This window comes from Aethalodelphis obliquidens, unplaced genomic scaffold (genome assembly GCF_003676395.1).
Source record: "Aethalodelphis obliquidens isolate GAN/ISIS:26980383/991018 unplaced genomic scaffold, ASM367639v1 scaffold1, whole genome shotgun sequence".
Taxonomy (NCBI): domain Eukaryota; kingdom Metazoa; phylum Chordata; class Mammalia; order Artiodactyla; family Delphinidae; genus Aethalodelphis; species Aethalodelphis obliquidens.
In genome coordinates, this window is record NW_020837945.1 from 65,618,677 (window position 1) to 65,637,825 (window position 19,149).

General features: G+C 41.0%; 1 protein-coding gene across 7 annotated transcripts in view; it reads left to right on the forward strand.

Annotated features, from left to right (window-relative positions):
- CFAP91 (cilia and flagella associated protein 91) overlaps window positions 1–19,149 on the forward strand; it is a 154,719-nt gene that overhangs the window by 84,143 nt on the left and 51,427 nt on the right. For all 7 annotated transcript variants that reach the window (XR_003432631.1, XM_027105662.1, XM_027105689.1 and 4 more), the window contains 3 exons: window positions 14,092–14,208; window positions 15,663–15,734; window positions 16,917–17,063. Coding sequence is in view for 6 of the 7 variants with exons in the window: in XM_027105662.1 (XP_026961463.1) it covers window positions 14,092–14,208; window positions 15,663–15,734; window positions 16,917–17,063 (336 nt within the window). In the remaining variant the exon portion in view is untranslated. The remainder of the gene's footprint in view (window positions 1–14,091; window positions 14,209–15,662; window positions 15,735–16,916; window positions 17,064–19,149) is intronic.

Consider the following 19,149-nt stretch of genomic DNA (forward strand, 5'->3'; position numbering starts at 1 on the left):
TGTAACTACTGTAGGTTTTTGATTTGTGGTTACCACGGGATTCATATATGTTGATCTATAACTAAATCTACTTCTTTTAAACTGGTAGTAATTTAAATTCAAACACATTGTAAAAGATCTACCTTTTTTGCTCCCTTCCTCCACATTTTGTGTTTTGATGTCCTATTTTATGTCTTCATGTTTATACCTTCACTACATGTGTAGTTATATTTGCCTTTACAGTTTTTGTCTTTTACCTTTGTACTCGTTTATTTAAGTGGTTGATCCTCAGCCTTTACTATATATTTTCCTTTCCTAGTGGGATTTTTCCTTTACCATAGTTTCTTACTCCTTGTCATAGGCTTTTTTTTAAACTCAGAGAAGACCCTTTAACATTTCTTTTAGTGTAGGTTTAGTACTGATGAACTCTTATTTAGTTTTTGCTTGTCTGAGTTCTTTGTCTCTCCTTCAATTCTAAATGATAATCTTGCTAGGTTACAGATTTTTCCCTTTGAACACTTCGGATATATCATGGCCCTCCCTCTGGCCTGCAAAGTTTCTGCAGAAAAATCAGCTGATAGCTTTATGGTGGTTCCCTTGTATATGACTCTTTATTTTTCTCTTGATGCTTTTAGAATTCATGCTTTATCTTTTTTTTTTTTTTTTTTTTTTTTTTGACCCCGGCCTTTTTTTTTTTTTTTTTTTTTTTTTTTTGTGGCACGCGGACCTCTCACTGCTGTGGCTTCTCCTGTTGAGGAGCACAGGCTCCGGGCGCGCAGGCCCAGCAGCCATGGCCCACGGGCCCAGTTGCCCCGCGGCATGCAGGATCCTCCCAGACCGGGGCATGAACCTGTATCCCCTGCATCTGCAGGTGGACTCAACCACTGCACCACCAGGGAAGCCCCATGCTTTATTTTTAACTTGTGCTATTTTAGTTATGATATGTCTTGGTGTGGGTCTGTTTGGGTTCACCTTGTTTGGGACACTCTGTGCTTCCTGTATAGTACCTGGATATGTTTCTTTCTTCAAGTTCGGAAAGTTTCAGCCATAATTTCATCAAATACATTTTGACACCCTTCTCTCTCTTTTCTCCTTCTGGGACCCTTATAATGTAAATGTTGATATCCTTGATGTTGTTCCATAGATCCATTAAACTGTTCTCATTTTTTGTTTTTCTTTTCTTGTTCTGATTGGGTGATTTCCATTATTCTATCTTCCAGATCACTTATGCGTTCTTCCTTATCACCAATCTCCTATTCATTCTTTCTAATGTGTTTTCATTTCAGCTATTGTCTTCTTCAGTGTTCTGGCCTGTCCTTTTTGATATTTTCTAGTTCCTTGTTAAAATTCTCTCTGTATTCATCTATCCTTTTTTCCTAATTCAGAAATCATACTTATTACTAATGCTTTGAATTCTTTACCTGGTAAATTGTTTATTTCTGTTTAATTGGTTGTTTTTTTCAGGAGTTTTGTCTTGCTCTTTCAATTGAGACAAATTCCTCTGCCTTCTTATTTTGCTTTTGTTTGTTTCTATGAAATTAGATGAAACAGTTACCTATAGTGATCTTGATCTTATGGGGGAGCATCCCTATACAGTCTGTCTGTACCCAGTGGCTTTGGTGGGACAGCTGGATTTGACATGAACACAAGTCACGTTTTCTCAGGGCATGTTGGCAACTCTCACCTTGGTAGAAGGTGGGGCTGGAGATGGAGGCGCTAGGGCCAAAGCCTGTTGTAACGCAGGGCTTCCCCTCTGCTCAGTGACCATCACCGCCCTATTGAGGGTGGTTTCCTATACCACGTTGATGTAGCAGAAGCCCTGAGGGTCAGGTCTGGGCTGGCTCCATTCCTTCCAAGTGTGCACTCTCCCCATTCCCAGCACTGGCACCCTCACCCCAGATGAGAGCAATGCTGCAGCAAGAGGGGCTGGTATAGAGTCCTTGGCATGGATTGGAGCATGGGCCTTGGCACACATCATGGTAGTCTGGCTGAGGCCAGAGATCTGGACTGTCCCTTATGCCCTGCCTGTATAAGCACCAGCAATGGCTGTCCCCACCCTGCTCAGATGCTGCTTTATGTCTGAACCACTTCTGTGTCGCACAGCCAAGCTTTTAAGCGGGGCTGGAGCATTCTCTTAGCTCAGGCTGCTGCACATGCTGAGGCATTCATGGGAAACCAGCCAGCCACCCATGCAATTTTCAGTCTGCCCTCTTTGCCCTGCTTTGTGAGCAAGCAAGCATGCACATGCTCCTTACAAGCAGAGTACAGGCTCCCACAGTCCTCCTGTTACTCCCGCTGTCCCTCTAACCAGCCAAGGGGATTTGTCATCCCTGTGTCAGACCCCAGGACTGTGGTGCCCAATATGTGACTCAAACTGCTCACTCCCTAGGGAGGATCTCTGCCTGTGTTTAACTCCCTCCTCTTCTGAATCCCCTGGGAGGTTGTGACTTGATCATTTCTCTTCTCTACTTACCCAGTTTCATGTGGATCTTTCTTACAGCCTTGGTTGTGCAAGAGTCTTTCTGTGAGTCTCCAGTTAGTTTTTAATGAGAATTGTTCTACATGTAGATGTATTTTTGATGTACTCTTTGTGTGTGGGGGGGTGAGTTCTGTGTTCTACTCCACCATCTTGATCTTCTCCAGACAAAACAGACTTTAAAACAAAGACTCTCCAATGAATCTGCTATCGTCAACAGTGCCCTCCACATTGCTAACTACCACACAGTGGTCAATTCTCTTCTCTCTTCAGTACTTGACTGGTTACTCTCTCCTTCTTGAAACAGTTTCTTCAGTTGAAATCTGTAACACAGCTCTCTTGTTTGATCTTACTTCACTGAACTCAATACAAATCTTGGACACAATGTTCTACACAGTGAATACTTAGGCGATAATGATCATCATGACATGAAAACATCTTGTATAGTTTTTAGATTTTTACACAAAGACACACACATACACAACAGATAAGTAGTTTATTAACTGTATGACATGATGATTATTTACCATTCATTAGGTGGAAGTGGATCACCATAATGGTCTTCATCTTTGTGGTCTCCACGTTGAGTAGACTGAAGAGAAGGAGGAAGATGAGGGGTTGGTCTTGCTGTCTCAGGGGTGGCAGAGGTGGAAGAGGTAGAGGAGGTGGAAGGGGAGGCAGGAGAGGCAGGCACACTTTACAGAAATACATTGTAATTTCTGTCTGACTTTTTTTGCTTTTTCATTTCTCTAAAAATGTTTCTGTATGGTACCAGTCCTTCTTCCATCATTTGCTTTAGTTTCAGTGCCCATATCATAGAAGGGTCCGTTTCATAAAAGGAAGTCAAAAGCAGCCTTGAATAATTGAAATTGTTCTCCCAGATCCTCTAATGTCACTTGTATTCTGGCACTGCTTCTTCGACATCCTCAACCGCATGTGTGTGTCACTGGTTAGAGAGCATGCACCTCCATCAAGTCATCTTCTGTTCATCCCTCTGGTGTGCTGTCTTTTAGCTCTTGAATTTCTCCAAGATCCATGTCTTGAAACCCTTCACCCCCCACCACCACCTTTTCTGTCATGCCCAGAATCTATTTCATGATTTCTTTGATTGACATTGTCATAAATCCTGTAAAGTCATGCATAACATCTAGACACAGTTTTCTCCAGCAGGAATTTATTGTTTGGGGCTTAATGGCTCTCACAGATTTTTTCTGTAACAATGATGGCATCTTCAATGGTGTAATCCTTCCGGACTTTTGTGGTGTTCTATCAGGGTTCTCTTCCATAGCATTGACAATCCTTTCCACACAGTACCATGTGTAATGAGCCATAAAGGTCCTTATCACCCCCTGATCTACAGGCTAAATTACAGCCATTGTGTTTGGGGGCAAGTAGATCACTTTGACACCTTTGGTGTTGAACTCACGGGGTTCTGGGTGGCCAGGGATGTTGTCCAATAGCAAAAGAACTTTAAAAGGCAGTCCCTTACCGGCAAGGAACTTCCTGACTTCAGAGACAACGCATTAATGGAACCAATCCAGAAAAAGGGCCTCTTTTACATCCAGGCCTTCTTTTACAACCAAAACATTGGCAGCTGGTGATTATCTTTTCCCTTCAAGGCTGGAGGGTTAGCAGCTTTGTAGATAAGGGCAGTCCTGATAAGAACCCAACTGCATTTGCACAGAACAGTGGAGTAAGCCTGTCCCTTCCTGCCTTGAATCCTGGTGCTCGCTTCTCCTCCTTACTAACAAATGTCTTTTGTGGCATTGTTTTCCAGAACAGAGTACTTTTTTTTTTAACATCTTTATTGGGGTATAATTGCTTTACAATGGTGTGTTAGTTTCTGCCCCACAACAAAGTGAATCAGCTATACATACATACACGTTCCCATATCTCTTCCCCCTTGCGTCTACCTCCCTCCCACCCTCCCTATCCCACCCCTCCAGGCGGTCACAAAGCACCGAGCTGATCTCCCTGTGCTATGCAGCTGCATCCCACTAGCTATCTACCTTACGTTTGGTAGTGTATATATGTCCATGCCTCTCTCTCGCTTTGTCACAGCTCACCCTTCCCCCTCCCCATATCCTCAAGTCCATTCTCTAGTAGCTCTGTGTCTTTATTCCTGTCTTACCCCTAGGTTCTTCATGACACTTTTTTTTTTTCTTAAATTCCATATATATGTGTTAGCATACGGTATTTGTCTTTCTCTTTCTGACTTACTTCACTCTGTATGACAGACTCTAGGTCTATCCACCTCATTACAAATAGCTCAATTTCGTTTCTTTTTATGGCTGAGTAATATTCCATTGTACATATGTGCCACATCTTCTTTATCCATTCATCCGATGATGGGCACTTAGGTTGTTTCCATCTCCGGGCTATTGTAAATAGAGCTGCAATGAACATTTTGGTACATGACTCTTTTTGAATTATGGTTTTCTCAGGGTATATGCCCAGTAGTGGGATTGCTGGGTCATATGGTAGTTCCATTTGTAGTTTTTTAAGGAACCTCCATACTGTTCTCCATAGTGACTGTACCAATTCACATTCCCACCAGCAGTGCAAGAGTGTTCCCTTTTCTGCACATCCTCTCCAGCATTTATTGTTTCTAGATTTTTTGATGATGGCCATTCTGACTGGTGTGAGATGATATCTCATTGTAGTTTTGATTTGCATTTCTCTAATGATTAATGGTGTTGAGCATTCTTTCATGTGTTTGTTGGCAGTCTGTATATCTTCTTTGGAGAAATGTCTATTTAGGTCTTCTGCCCATTTTTGGATTGGGTTGTTTGTTTTTCTGTTATTGAGCTTCATGAGCTGCTTATAAATGTTGGAGATGAATCCTTTGTCAGTTGCTTCATTGGCAAGTATTTTCTCCCATTCTCAGGGTTGTCTTTTGGTCTTGTTTATGGTTTCCCTTGCTGTGCAAAGGCTTTGAAGTTTCATTAGGTCCCATTTGTTTATTTTTGTTTTTATTTCCATTTCTCTAGGAGGTGGGTCATAAAGGATCTTGCTGTGATTTATGTCATAGAGTGTTCTGCCTATGGTTTCCTCTAAGAGTTTCATAGTTTCTGCCCTTAAATTTAGGTCTTTAATCCATTTTGAGCTTATTTTTGTGTATGGTGTTAGGGAGTGATCTAATCTCATATTTCTACATGTACCTGTCCAGTTTTCCCAGCACCACTTATTGAAGAGGCTGTCCTTTCTCCACTGTACATTCCTGACTCCTTTATCAAAGATAAGGTGACCATAAGTGCGTGGGTTTATCTCTGGGCTTTCTATCCTGTTCCATTGATCTATCTTTCTGTTTTTATGCCAGTACCATACTGTCTGGATTACTGTAGCTTTGTAGTATAGTCTGAAGTCAGGGAGCCTGATCCTTCCAGCTCCGTTTTTCGTTCTCAAGATTGCTTTGGCTATTCGGGGTCTTTTCTGTTTCCATACAAATTGTGAAATTTTTTGTTTTAGTTCTGTGAAAAATGCCAGTGGTAGTTTGATAGGGATTGCATTGAATCTGTAGATTGCTTTGGGTAGTAGAGTCATTTTCACAATGTTGATTCTTCCAATCCAAGAACATGGTATATCTCTCCATCTATTTGTATCATCTTTAATTCCTTTCATCAGTGTCTTATAATTTTCTGCATACAGGTCTTTTGTCTCCTTAGGTAGGTTTATCCCTAGATATTTTATTCTTGTTGTTGAAATGGTAAATGGGAGTGTTTTCTTGATTTCACTTTCAGATTTTTCATCATTAGTGTATAGGAATGCAAGAGATTTCTGTGCATTAATTTGTACCCTGCTACTTTACGAAACTCATTGATTAGCTCTAGTAGTTTTCTGGTAGCATCTTTAGGATTCTCTATGTATAGTATCATGTCGTCTGCAAACAGTGACAGCTTTACTTCTTCTTTTCCAATTTGGATTCCTTTTATTTCCTTTTCTTCTCTGACTGCTGTGGCTAAAACTTCCAAAATTATGTTGAATAAGAGTGGTAAGAGTGGGCAAACTTGTCTTGTTCCTGATCTTAGTGTAAATGCTTTCAGTTTTTCACCATTGAGGACGATGTTGACTGTGGGTTTGTCATATATGGCCTTTATGATGTTGAGGAAATTTCCTTCTATGCCTACTTTCTGCAGGGTTTTTATCATAACTGGGTGTTGAATTTTGTCAAAAGCTTTCTCTGCATCTATTGAGATGACAATATGGTTTTTCTCCTTCAATTTGTTAATATGGTGTATCACATTGATTGATATCCGTATATCGAAGAATCCTTGCATTCCTGGAATAAACTCCACTTGATCATGGTGTATGATCCTTTTAATGTGCTGTTGGATTATGTTTGCTAGTATTTTGTTGAGGATTTTTGCATCTATGTTCATCAGTGATATCGGCCTGTAGTTTTCTTTCTTTGTGACATCCTTGTCTGGTTTTGGTATCAAGGTGATGGTGGCCTCGTAGAATGAATTTGGGAGTGTTCCTCCCTCTGCTATATTTTGGAAGAGTTTGAGAAGGGTAGGTGTTAGCTCTTCTCTAAACGTTTGATAGAATTTGCCTGTGAAGCCATCTGGTCCTGGGCTTTTGTTTGTTGGAAGGTTTTTAATCACAGTTTCAATTTCAGTGCTTGTGATTGGTCTGTTCATATTTTCTATTTCTTCCTGATTCAGTCTTGGCAGGTTGTGCATTTCTAAGAATTTGTCCATTTCTTCCAGGTTGTCCATTTTATTGGTATAGAGTTGCTTGTAGTAATCTCTCATGCTCTTTTGTATTTCTGCAGTGTCAGTTGTTACTTCTCCTTTTTCATTTCTAATTCTATTGATTTGAGTCTTCTCCCTTTTTTTCTTGATGAGTCTGGCTAATGGGTTATCTATTTTGTTTATCTTCTCAAAGAACCAGCTTTTAGTTTTATTGATCTTTGCTATCGTTTCCTTCATTTCTTTTTCATTTATTTCTAATCTGATTTTTATGATTTCTTTCCTTCTGCTAACTTTGGGTTTTTTTTATTCTTCTTTCTTTAATTGCTTTAGGTGCAAGGTTAGGTTGCTTATTCGACATGTTTCCTGTTTCTTAAGGTTGGCTTGTATTGCTATAAACTTCCCTCTTAGAACTGCTTTTGCTGCATCCCATAGGTTTTGGGTCATTGTGTCTCCATTGTCATTTGTTTCCAGGTATTTTTTGATTTCCTCTTTGATTTCTTCAGTGATCACTTCGTTATTAACACTTCGTTATTAAGTAGTGTATTGTTTAGCCTCCATGTGTTTGTATTTTTTACAAATCTTTTCCTGTAATTGATATCTAGTCTCCTAGCGTTGTGGTTGGAAAAGATACTTGATACAATTTCAATTTTCTTAAATTTACCAAGGCTTGATTTGTGACCCAAGATATGATCTATGCTGGAGAATGTTCCATGAGCACTTGAGAAAAATGTGTATTCTGTTGTTTTTGGATGAAGTGTCCTATAAATATCAATTAAGTCCATCTTGTTTAATATATCATTTAAAGCTTGTGTTTCCTTATTTATTTTCATTTTGGATAATCTGTCCATTAGTGAAAGTGGGGTGTTAAAGTCCCCTACTATGAATGTCTTACTGTCGACTTCCCCTTCTGTGGCTGTTAGTATTTGCCTTATGTATTGAGGTGCTCCTGTGTTGGGTGCATAAATATTTACAGTTGTTATATCTTCTTCTTGGATCGATCCCTTGATCATTACGTAGTGTCCTTCTTTGTCTCTTCTAATAGTTTTTATTTTAAAGTCTATTTTGTCTGATATGAGATTTGCTACTCCAGCTTTCTTTTGGTTTCCATTTGCATGGAATATCTTTTTCCATCCCCGTACTTTCAGTCTGTATGTGTCTCTAGGTCTGAAGTGGGTCTTTTGTAGACAGCATATATATGGGTCTTATTTTTGTATCCATTCAGCCAATCTGTGTCTTTTGGTGGGAGCATTTAGTCCATTTCCATTTAAGGTAATTATCGATATGTACGTTCCTATTCCCATTTTCTAAGTTGTTTTGGGGTCTTTATTGTAGGTCTTTTCCTTCTCTTGTGTTTCTTGCCTAGAGAAGTTCCTTTAGCATTTGTTGTAAAGATCGTTTGGTGGTGCTGAACTCTCTCACCTTTTGCTTGTCTGTAAAGGTTTTAATTTCTCCATCAAATCTGAATGAGATCCTTGCTGGGTAGAGTAATCTTGGTTGCAAGTTTTTCTCCTTTATCACTTTAAATATGTCCTGCCACTCCCTTCTGGCTTGCAGAGTTTCTGCTGAAAGATCAGCTGTTAACCTTATGGGATTCCCTTGTGTGTTATTTGTTGTTTTTCCCTTGCTGCTTTTAATATGCTTTCTTTGTATTTAATTTTTGATAGTTTGATTAATATGTGTCTTGGCGTATTTCTCCTTGGATTTATCCTGTATGGGACTCTCTGTGCTTCCTGGACTTGATTAACTATTTCCTTTCCCATATTAGGGAAGTTTTCAACTATAATCTCTTCAAATATTTTCTCAGTCCCTTTTTTTTTTTCTCTTCTTCTTCTGGGACTCCTATAATTCGAATGTTGGTGGGTTTAATGTTGTTCCAGAGGTCTCTGAGACTGTCCTCAGTTCTTTTCATTCTTTTTTCTTTATTCTGCTCTGCAGTAGTTATTTCCACTATTTTATCTTCCAGGTCACTTATCCGTTTTTCTGCCTCAGTTATTCTGCTATTGATCCCATCTAGAGTATTTTTCATTTCATTTATTGTGTTGTTCATCATTGTTTGTTTCATCTTTAGTTCTTTTAGGTCCTTGTTAAATGTTTCTTGCATTTTGTCCATTCTGTTTCCAAGATTTTGGATCATCTTTACTATCGTTATTCTGAATTCTTTTTCAGGTAGACTGCCTATTTCCTCTTCATTTGTTAGGTCTGGTGGGTTTTTATCTTGCTCCTTCGTCTGCGGTGTGTTCTTCTGTCTTCTCATTTTGCTTATCTTACTGTGTTTGGGGTCTCCTTTTTGCAGACTGCAGGTTTGTAGTTCCCGTTGTTTTTGGTGTCTGTCCCCAGTGGCTAAGGTTGGTTCAGTAGGTTGTGTAGGCTTCCTGGTGGAGGGGACTAGTTCCTGTGTTCTGGTGGATGAGGCTGGATCTTGTCTCTCTGGTGGGCAGGTCCACGTCTGTTGGTGTGTTTTGGGGTGTCTGTGGACTTATTATGATTTTATGCAGCCTCTCTGCTAATGGGTGGGGTTGTGTTCCTGTTTTGCTAGTTGTTTGGTACAGGGTGTCCAGCACTGTAGCTTGCTGGTCGTTGAGTGAAGCTGGGTGCTGGCGTTGAGATGGAGATCTCTGGGAGTTTTTCGCCATTTGATATTATTTGGAGCTGGGAGGTGTCTTGTTGACCAGTGTCCTGAAGTTGGCTCTCCCACCTCAGAGGCACAGCAGTGACTCCTGGCTGCAGCATCAAGAGCCTTTCATCCACACAGCTCGGAATAAAAGGGAGAAAAATTAGAGAGAAAGAATTAGTAGAAGTAGGAAGAAAGAAAGAAAGGAAGGAAGGAAGGAAGAAAAAGGAAAGAAGGAAAGAGAGGAGGGAGGGAGGGAGGGAGGGACGGTGGGAGGAAGGAAGGAAGGAAGGGAAGAAGGAAGGAAAAAAGAAAGGAAGAAGATAAAGTAAAATAAAAAAGTTATTAAATTAAAAAATAATTTAAAAAAACTAAAAAAAAAAAAACGGTCAGACAGAACCTTAGGACAAATGGTGGAAGCAAAGCTATACAGACAAAATCTTATACAGAAGCATACACATACACACTCAGAAAAAGAGGAAAAGGGGAAAAAAATCATAAATCTTGCTCTCAAAGTCCACCTCCTCAATTTGGGATGATTCGTTGTCTAAAGGAGGGAAAGAAAGAAAGAAAGAAGATAAAGTAAAATAAAATAAAGTTATTAAAATTAGCTATTAAGAAAAAAAAAAGACGGACGGATAGAATCCTATGACAAATGGTGGAAGCAAAGCTATACAGACAAAATCTCACCCAGAAGCATACACATACACACTCAGAAAAAGAGGAAAAGGGGAAAAAATCCCAAATCTTGCTCTCAAAGTCCACCTCCTCAATTTGGGATGATTTGTTGTCTATTCAGGTATTCCACAGATGCAGCGTACATCAAGTTGATTGTGGAGCTTTAATCTGCTGCTTCTGAGGCTGCTGGGAGAGATTTCCCTTTCTCTTCTTTGTCCTCACAGCTCCCAGGGGCTCAGCTTTGGCTTTGGCCCCGCCTCTGCATGTAGGTTGCCGAGGGCGTCTGTTTTTGCACTCAGACAGGATGGGGTTAAAGGAGCCGCTGATTCGGGGGTTCTGGCTCACTCAGGCCGGGGGGAGGGAAGGCCACGGAGTGTGGGGCGGGCCTGCAGCGGCAGAGGCCAGCGTGACATTGCACCAGCCTGAGGCTCGCCATGCGCTCTCCCGGGGAAGTTGTCCCTGGATCCCGGGAACCTGGCAGTGGCGGGCTGCACAGGCTCCCCGGAAGGGAGGTGTGGATAATGACCTGTACTTGCACACAGGCTTCCTGGTGGCGGCAGCAGCAGCCCCAGCGTCTCTTGCCCGTCTCTGGGGTCCGCACTTAGCCGTGGCTTGCGCCCGTCTCTGGAGCTCCTTTAAGCAGGGCTCTTAATCCCCTCTCCTCGCGCACCAGGAAACAAAGAGGGAAGAAAAAGTCTCTTGCCTCTTTGGCAGGTCCAGACTTTTCCCTGGACTCCCTCCCGGGTAGCCGTGGTGCACTGACCCCTTCAGGCTGTGTTCACGCTGCCAACCCCAGTCCTCTCCCTGCGCTCAGACCAAAGCCCAAGCCTCAGCTCGCAGCCCCGCCCGCCCCGGCGGGTGAGCAGACAAGCCTCTTGGGCTGGTGAGTGCTGGTCGGCACTGATCCCCTGTGCGGCAGTCTCCCCGCTTTGCCCTCCATACCCCTGTTGCTGTGCTCTCCTCCGTGGCTCCAAAGCTCCCCCACTCCGCCACCTGCAGTCTCCGCCCCCGAAGGGGCTTCCTAGTGTGTGGAAACCTTTCCTCCTTCACAGCTCCCTCCTACTGGTGCAGGTCCCATCCCTATTCTTTTGTCTCTGTTTTTTCTTTTTTTCTTTTGCCCTACCCAGGTACGTGGGGAGTTTCTTGCCTTTTGGGAGGTCTGAGGTCTTCTCCCAGCGTTCAGTAGGTGTTCTGTAGGAGTTGTTCCACGTGTAGATGTATTTCTGGTGTATCTAGTGGAGCCAAAACCACTGTAGTCACCCAGGTGATCATTGGAAACACTTCCACATGTCTTCAGAACACAGTACTTTTATCTGCATTAAAAACCTGTTCAGGGGCTTCCCTGGTGGCGCAGTGGTTGAGAGTCCACCTGCTGATGCAGGAGATACGGGTTCGTGCCCCGGTCCGGGAAGATCCCACATGCCGCGGAGCGGCTGGGCCCGTCAGTCATGGCCGCTGAGCATGCGCGTCCGGAGCCTGTGCTCTGCAACGGGAGAGGCCACAACAGTGAGAGGCCCGCGTACTGCAAAAAAGAAAAAAAAAAAAAAAAACCTGTTCAGGCAGATAACCTTTCTCCTCAATGATTTTCTTAGTGGTGTCTGGGAACGTATCTTCTGCCTCTTGGTCAGCAGAAGCTGCTTCTCCTGTTATCTTGCTTTAAGCCAAACCTCCTTCTAAAACTATCAAACCATCCTTTGCCGGCATTAAATTCTCTAGCTTTAGATCCTTCACCATCCTTTTACTTTAAGTTCTCCTATAATGACTTCACTTTTTCTTGAATCATATTACTGTCTATAGGTATGCCTTTCATCCTGCACCCACATGAAAGCTGCATTTTCAACATGCGATAAAAAGGTATTTTGCAAAGATTGCAAGGTTTTCACATCTGCTGGTGTAGCTACAGTGATGGCTTCATGAATTTCTTTGTCTTTTTTCACAATGGTCCTTATGCTGGATTCATTTATCTTGAAATGGTGGGCAACTGCAGCTGCAAACCTCAATTTACGGTGCATATCAAGCAATTCAACTTTTTCTTGTAATGTCACGACTTTTCTCTGCTTCTTGGGAGCACTCCCACCGTCACTAGTGGCACTTCATATGGCTCCCATAGTGTTACTCAGTGTTTACAGTATTGCACTAAACACAACGAAGAATATACAAGAACTGCTAGAGATCACTTGTTACCATGACATGCAATTTACTGGAGAGATGAACTCATAGATGATTAGTGTCACCCTACATTTTAAGTGGATACTAGCAACACTTGAGCGCACAGCAGAAGCAATAAAAGGTAGTCATGAAATTATTACAGTATCTACTACAGTTACTTTTATGCAGTTATGGTTTAACACTGCATCTTTACGTTTGTTTACATTTCTTTTGACTTTGAATAACACCATGTTTGGTCTGTAAGTGTTTATGTGCATAAGTTTTGATAAATTTTAACTTTTTATAGATTTTGTGTATTTTATGGTAGTAAATGATAAAATAGACTAATATCTACATATATTTTATGCATTCATGACATACCTAACTTTTTCAATATTTCTGGGCTATGTGGTTTGTCTGCAAGTTTTTAAAAATTGTCAAAAATCTCCCCAAATTTTTCTAATATATTTATTGAAAAAAAATCTATGTATAAGTGGATCCATGCAGTTCAAACCTATGTTGTTCAAGGGCAAACTGTACTTTTAAACTGCTGCTGCTTCCTGTTGATTCATTAGTTTGGATTATCATAGAGCTATTATATATATTTGCCATCAGATTTATTTTCAGGAAACTCGGATGCTCTGTTACAACCACAATAATTGGATGTGGTTCCAAATTTTACTCATAATTTTCATATTTTTATTAATTTCAAGTCTTGGCTTAGTGCTTTATCACTTATTTAAGTGTTTTATCATTTATTTGTGTTTTTATGGAAAAAATAATATAAAAATTATGTGATGAAAAAGTAATGAAAGTGTGATTTTAAAATCACAGAGATCAGAATTTTTGATACTTTTAAGTTAAAAAGTATCCCGCTATATCTGAAAATGGAACTGATGAACAAAATCTTATGTATAATTTTGGCAGGATTTTTGATGATCAAAAGTAAGAAAATACAGTGCATGTTTAAACAGAAACACATACACTCTTCCACAAGGAACCATATTCAAAAATCTTGATGTGTAGGATTTCAAGCCCAAAGTAAAGCTCTCTTCACTTTGAGATAATTGCCATTTAATGCCCCTTAGTTCCCCCATAACAACAAAACATACTAAATATTTCAGTCATTTACTACACAGGACAATTTTCTATTGCCCAGGCAGTCATTTAAAACAGCAAATTAGCTCATGTGGAACGGTAGGAGTTGGGGGTTTTGCTTGCATATACACATGACAGAACCTTTCAAAAACTCAAAAAAAAAATGTTTAAAGTCTCCAAAACTTTTGATTAAAATGGATACACCTAGAATATGTTTCATGTTTGTTCAGTGGTTAACTTATGCATGGGAATATCATAGGTGCACCCTGGTTTGGACTTTCTCAAACCGTCCTAGCATGGCCATAGAGAAAATTCTTTCTGACTGATATTCAGATCTGTGGCCTAGATTTGGTAGTGGGAAAAAAATACAAAGGTAAGAAATGACACTCACTGGTGTGTTATTTCAGGCACTGTTGGAAAAGAAGAATAAGGGCCCCGAAGCAAAGAAACCATTGCGTTTTCTCCAAAGAAAGCCAATACCTCAACCTCGACTTCCAACTCCAACTTTGGAGATGAATTCCAATGTAAGTTTGAAGGTTCTTTTATGTGAAAAGCTAAATTCAGTATTGCTGTTTATTCTTCAGATAGTTTGGGTTAAAAACAAACCTAACGTAAGTGTTCATTTCCCAAGATCTGACTTACGTTGCCTTTATCCTTATGTTTCAAATGCACACACAAAAACAAGCAAAATGAAATGAAATCTAAAGTCAATCCTTTTCAAGAATAAAAACACAAAGAAGAAAATCTTCCCAAGAAAAACTGGCATCAGAAGGTAATTCTGATGTACATCAAATAAAAAAAAAAAGAAGATCGAATTATGATCATTTACTGTAACTGTCTTCCCACATGAGGAAGTGGCTGACGACAGCTGGAATTAGAGAGGAATGCAATACCAGAGGTGACATCAAGACTGGCTCAGAGAGTTCACCCTGACCAGGGCCGTACCTCACCTTTGCAGGGCCCCAGACTCAGTTTGGTCAACATTCCATAGTTGGTTTGGATTTAAAGGACTGACTCAGACTAAACCTGCAAGAAACTGCTGGAGATGCCACAACGCAAATTTGTTACTTTACGGAGAGAAATATAACTGCCTGGTATATCAGGATATTGCTCTTGGGAGGTCAGCTTGTTATCTCCCAATACAGGGCAGTTCTCACAAGAAGCCAAATTGTACAGAAGGTTGTTGTGCTTTGTCAGAGGGAGGGGAGTTGATGGGAGATCTCACTAGCACCTCCGATGGCTCTGATGTCTCTGGAAGGACTGGAATGCTCCCGCTGACTGGACACGATGTGCTTCTGGGCAGTGTCCCCTTTTCTAGACTTTGTGCCGACCACTGCCTGTGGTTAACACGTTGTCATTCACGAGTGTTAATGCCATCGATTCCACTGTTGATTACTTTTGCATTCAGAGGGGCTTTAAGTAAATTTGCAGACTCTGATCTTTCTGCTTTTGACATACACTTATTTAAGGTGATTTTTATAGATAGCTGATCTTATCCATTATATTCTTATTTTACCAATTTAGCTAAATTCTTGTGAAAAGCACCTCATTTTCGACTCTGATATAGACCAGCTGTATTCTTTGTCTACGCATGATCAAACATGAAAATACTATTGCAAAAGGGATTTATTAGCAATACTTCTTCAAGAAAGATTTTGCTGGAAAGGAATATAGAAAAAATGAAAATGGCTTAATTTGTAAGGATACCATGACAGTGGGTGAATTTTTTGCTTCTGATGTAATTTATTAATGATAACTTATTTATAATGAAAAATAACAATGCATTTTAACAATACAGTAAGTAACATTTAAAGTTCTATATATTCAAAGAGGGATGATGTTTTATTCTCTTTAAATCCTTCTGGCATCTAGCTTTTTGCTCGATATAAATCTTTTGCTTGATATAAATCTTCAAAAAAGTATTTGATGCTGACTGCTACTGTCCTCAAGCTGCTTGGTTCTCCCTTTGTTTTTTTAGGAAGAAGAAGATATAGAAATGGCTGTGATCTACCTTCAAAAGTTACTCCGGGGCAGAGTCGTTCAGAACATGGTGTGTAGGGTACAACCACTGGCCCTGTTCTTCTCCTTTGAGAATAGATTTACAGAACGCATATGTGCTTGGTTCCTTGGGGTGAATTGCCTCTTGCACCCTGCTGTCCTATGGTACTGTGCTCTTGAGTTGCCATAGTTTGCCCGAGTGGCACAGTAACAAGGCAAGAAAGGACCGCCTGCTGTTTGCTGTAGTGTACCCAAGGCAGTGTGAAGCTAGTGTCTTCCTTGGAATTGATAAATCCAGCAATTTTCATACCTGAATTTTGACCCTAAACATCACAAGTAGATTCTCTAATTTTCCACAAAGTTGTAATACAATTATCTGCGTTTGTATGTAGCTATCAATACCTGAATAATAAATGAAATAGCTAAGTAATAACTACAGTTTTGAATTCTTACCACATGCTCACATTATATATTCTTTGCTCTACATATATCAGCTTTTTCTTTTTTTGTATCAATTACCCATTTTACAGGCGAGTAATATGAGTCTGAGGGGGATTATGTTAACTGCCAAATTCAACTCCGGTCTTCCTGACTAAAAGCTTTAGCCAGATTATTTGTGGCACTAGAGCAAGCTCACGCTTCAGTTTAAAAATGGACTGATATAAAGCCTCAGCTGAAACAGTTTTTCTCCCCAGACAGCTGTAACTCTTAAGAGACTCAGTTATGGTGAGTAAGTTCAGGGAGGCTGGATGAGCAACCTGTGTTCAGCATTATTCTCTATTCTCCTGCCAGTACTTCCCCGGGAGAAACACAGCAGTTAAGTTCAGACAGCAGATCCTGTATTCCAGATGAGGGGCAAATCTCTCGGAAAAGAAAATATGACCATGAAAAATACCACCCCCAGGCTTCTTAGGGAAGGAGCAGAGGAAATGAGGAGAAGGCTCTAGTTTCTTAACATGACCCTATAGTTGTCACCTTGTCTTTGAGAGGCATTTTAAGAAACTGAGTCGATAACTAACTAACCTGTAGCTAAGCTCCTTCTCTGCCTGAGCAGCTGAAGGTGCAGAGAAGAGGGCTGACCGCTAGCTCTGTGGCACACACCTGCTGTGTGGCCCCGAAAGGCAGAACAGAACCCTCTGTTGACAAGTGCCTCACAAGTCACTGTCTGCGAGGCCTCGTGCCTGGCACAACGGATGCTGATTTGAAAGGCTCTCTCTGATCTGACTTGACACAGATGTTTGAAGGAAAAGAGAAGCGACTGGAGTTGATCCAGGAGCTGCGCACCAGCCACGCACTGCAAGAAGAGGACAGGCTGGTGAAGAAAGCCGAGAAGCAGGTGACCCTGGCCTTGCAGCGACAGAGGAACCTGCACGAGCACAAGGTTCTTTCCTTTCCTTTCCTTTTCTTGTCCCATTTTCGCCCTTGGTTTTTATTATTATACAAGCAACATTATAGTAACAATAAATGACGTGATGAAAAAGAAACACCCCCCCCACAAGCCCAGCATTTTTCATCAATGGTGCTGCAGTCCAGAATTTGAGTGGGCTGTGCCCTCCCTGAATTGAGTCTGCTCTTAGTTTTTTATTTGCAAAACGAAAAGAAAAAACCCCCACAATTTTGAAAGGTTTTCTCTTCCTATCTTTCTTAAATATTTGGTGACTCTAATATATTTCAGCGGGAGCTTAGCAGAATGAATAAGTAATTGAAGCAATAAGAAAAAAGTGAGAAATGAGATTTTAAAAACTATCCACACTCATTTATGAGTTTTGGAGCTGTACATAGCTCATACTCCTTAAACTGCATATTAAATATGTTAATGTGATATTCTGTGACTTTCACCGGGTCGTCTGAGCTCTGTGTGACTGACAGTAGCTGCTAATTGCAGCTCTGACCTGACAACTGTAAATGTGTTTCCTACTTTCTTCTGGCATTTGTCTATAGACACATAGTATTTAATGTTGTTGACTACAGTGTAGATACACTTTTACTATCTGTCCCACTTATCTGTGAGTCAAAATGAAAAAGAACCAATTTGCACAGAGTTTAGTGTTACAAGAAAGTAAACTTGGGACTTCCCTGGCGGTGCAGTGGTTAAGACTCCGCACTTCCAATGCAGGGGGGCGTGGGTTCGATCCCTGGTTGGGGAACTAAGATCCCACATGCCGCGCAGTACGGCCAAACAAAAAGAAAGTAAACTTACAGCGAAGCTGTTACCTTTAGTAACAGTTAAGTTAACAAACAGTAAAGTTTGTTACCTTTAGTAACAAACGTAACTCTTGTGCTGTGAATTAGGCACAAACATTAAGCAGCCTGGAAACGAGCACCACTTTATTCCTTTTACATGACAGCAGGACTGGGGATGGTCTCTGAGTGATGGGAGCTGGTTTGCAGGGAGGGAGGAAGAAAGCCACAGACTGTGAGCCCAGCAGAGGAACCAGAGAAAGAAGAGGAGAATGCAGACACTGGAGTCTCTAAATCTGGGCATCCTGGAGCCCTGGGAATGATGGAGACGGGCTGCACTTCTGTTCAGATAGGGAGCAGAATGCCCTGGCAGCAGAATACCCAGGACCTGGACGGAAAAATGCCCTCCTTGGCCCCTTCTGGTTTCTGATTATAGACTTTAGCAGCTACAGCTAAGACAATCCAGGATTTTCAACCCATCTACCTCAGAATACTTGATAGACATCATGACAGCTAAGAGCTAAGGGAGGAATTAATGGGAAGAACTGTCACATAGCCACAAACTCACCCTGCTTGCCTTCAGCTGTTCCTGGATACACCAGTAAGATGCAGGCATCTGGGGGAGTGGGCACCCCACGGGTACCTACAGCAATGCCGATCCTCTCATTTTCTCCTTCTCTCATATTGAGGGAGAACCGTCAGTGTGAGAGCAGCAAGTGCCTGGGAGAAGAGCCTTTTCCCCTTATCCCTGAGGATAGGAGCAGGAGCACAGTACAATCTTCTCAAACACTTTTGTTCCCCCGGTGCCAAAGCCAGCACAGAGAGATCCATAAATAGATACTGTGGCTTACTCCTGGCCAAGAACTCTAGGCCCCTAACCCTTATTTTACCTCAGTGATTACACAGACATGTAGGCTTGTTTCCTGCTCTGTTTCAAAGATAGTTCTTACTGACTTTGAAATTATTTAAATGAATAAACAGTACTAAGGTTTTCTACTTTCATGTTACCGAAGATCTTAAAATTCCCCAAACTTGTGTTAAAGGACAAAGCATTGAAAAATTAAAAGGTATCATGAGTGAATTTTTAAGCGATTCTATTTTTTTGAACTCCAACATTATCTTTTAATAAAAACCTTGACATTTCCCTTCACGTCTGGGGAGACCCAAGCACTTTACCTTCTGGATAAAATTGAAAGAAAAAAAAAATTCCGTGTGGACACTAACAAATGTTTTGCTAAATCCCCTTTATAATTTGAAGACGATCATCTGTCAGTGACTGACTGAGC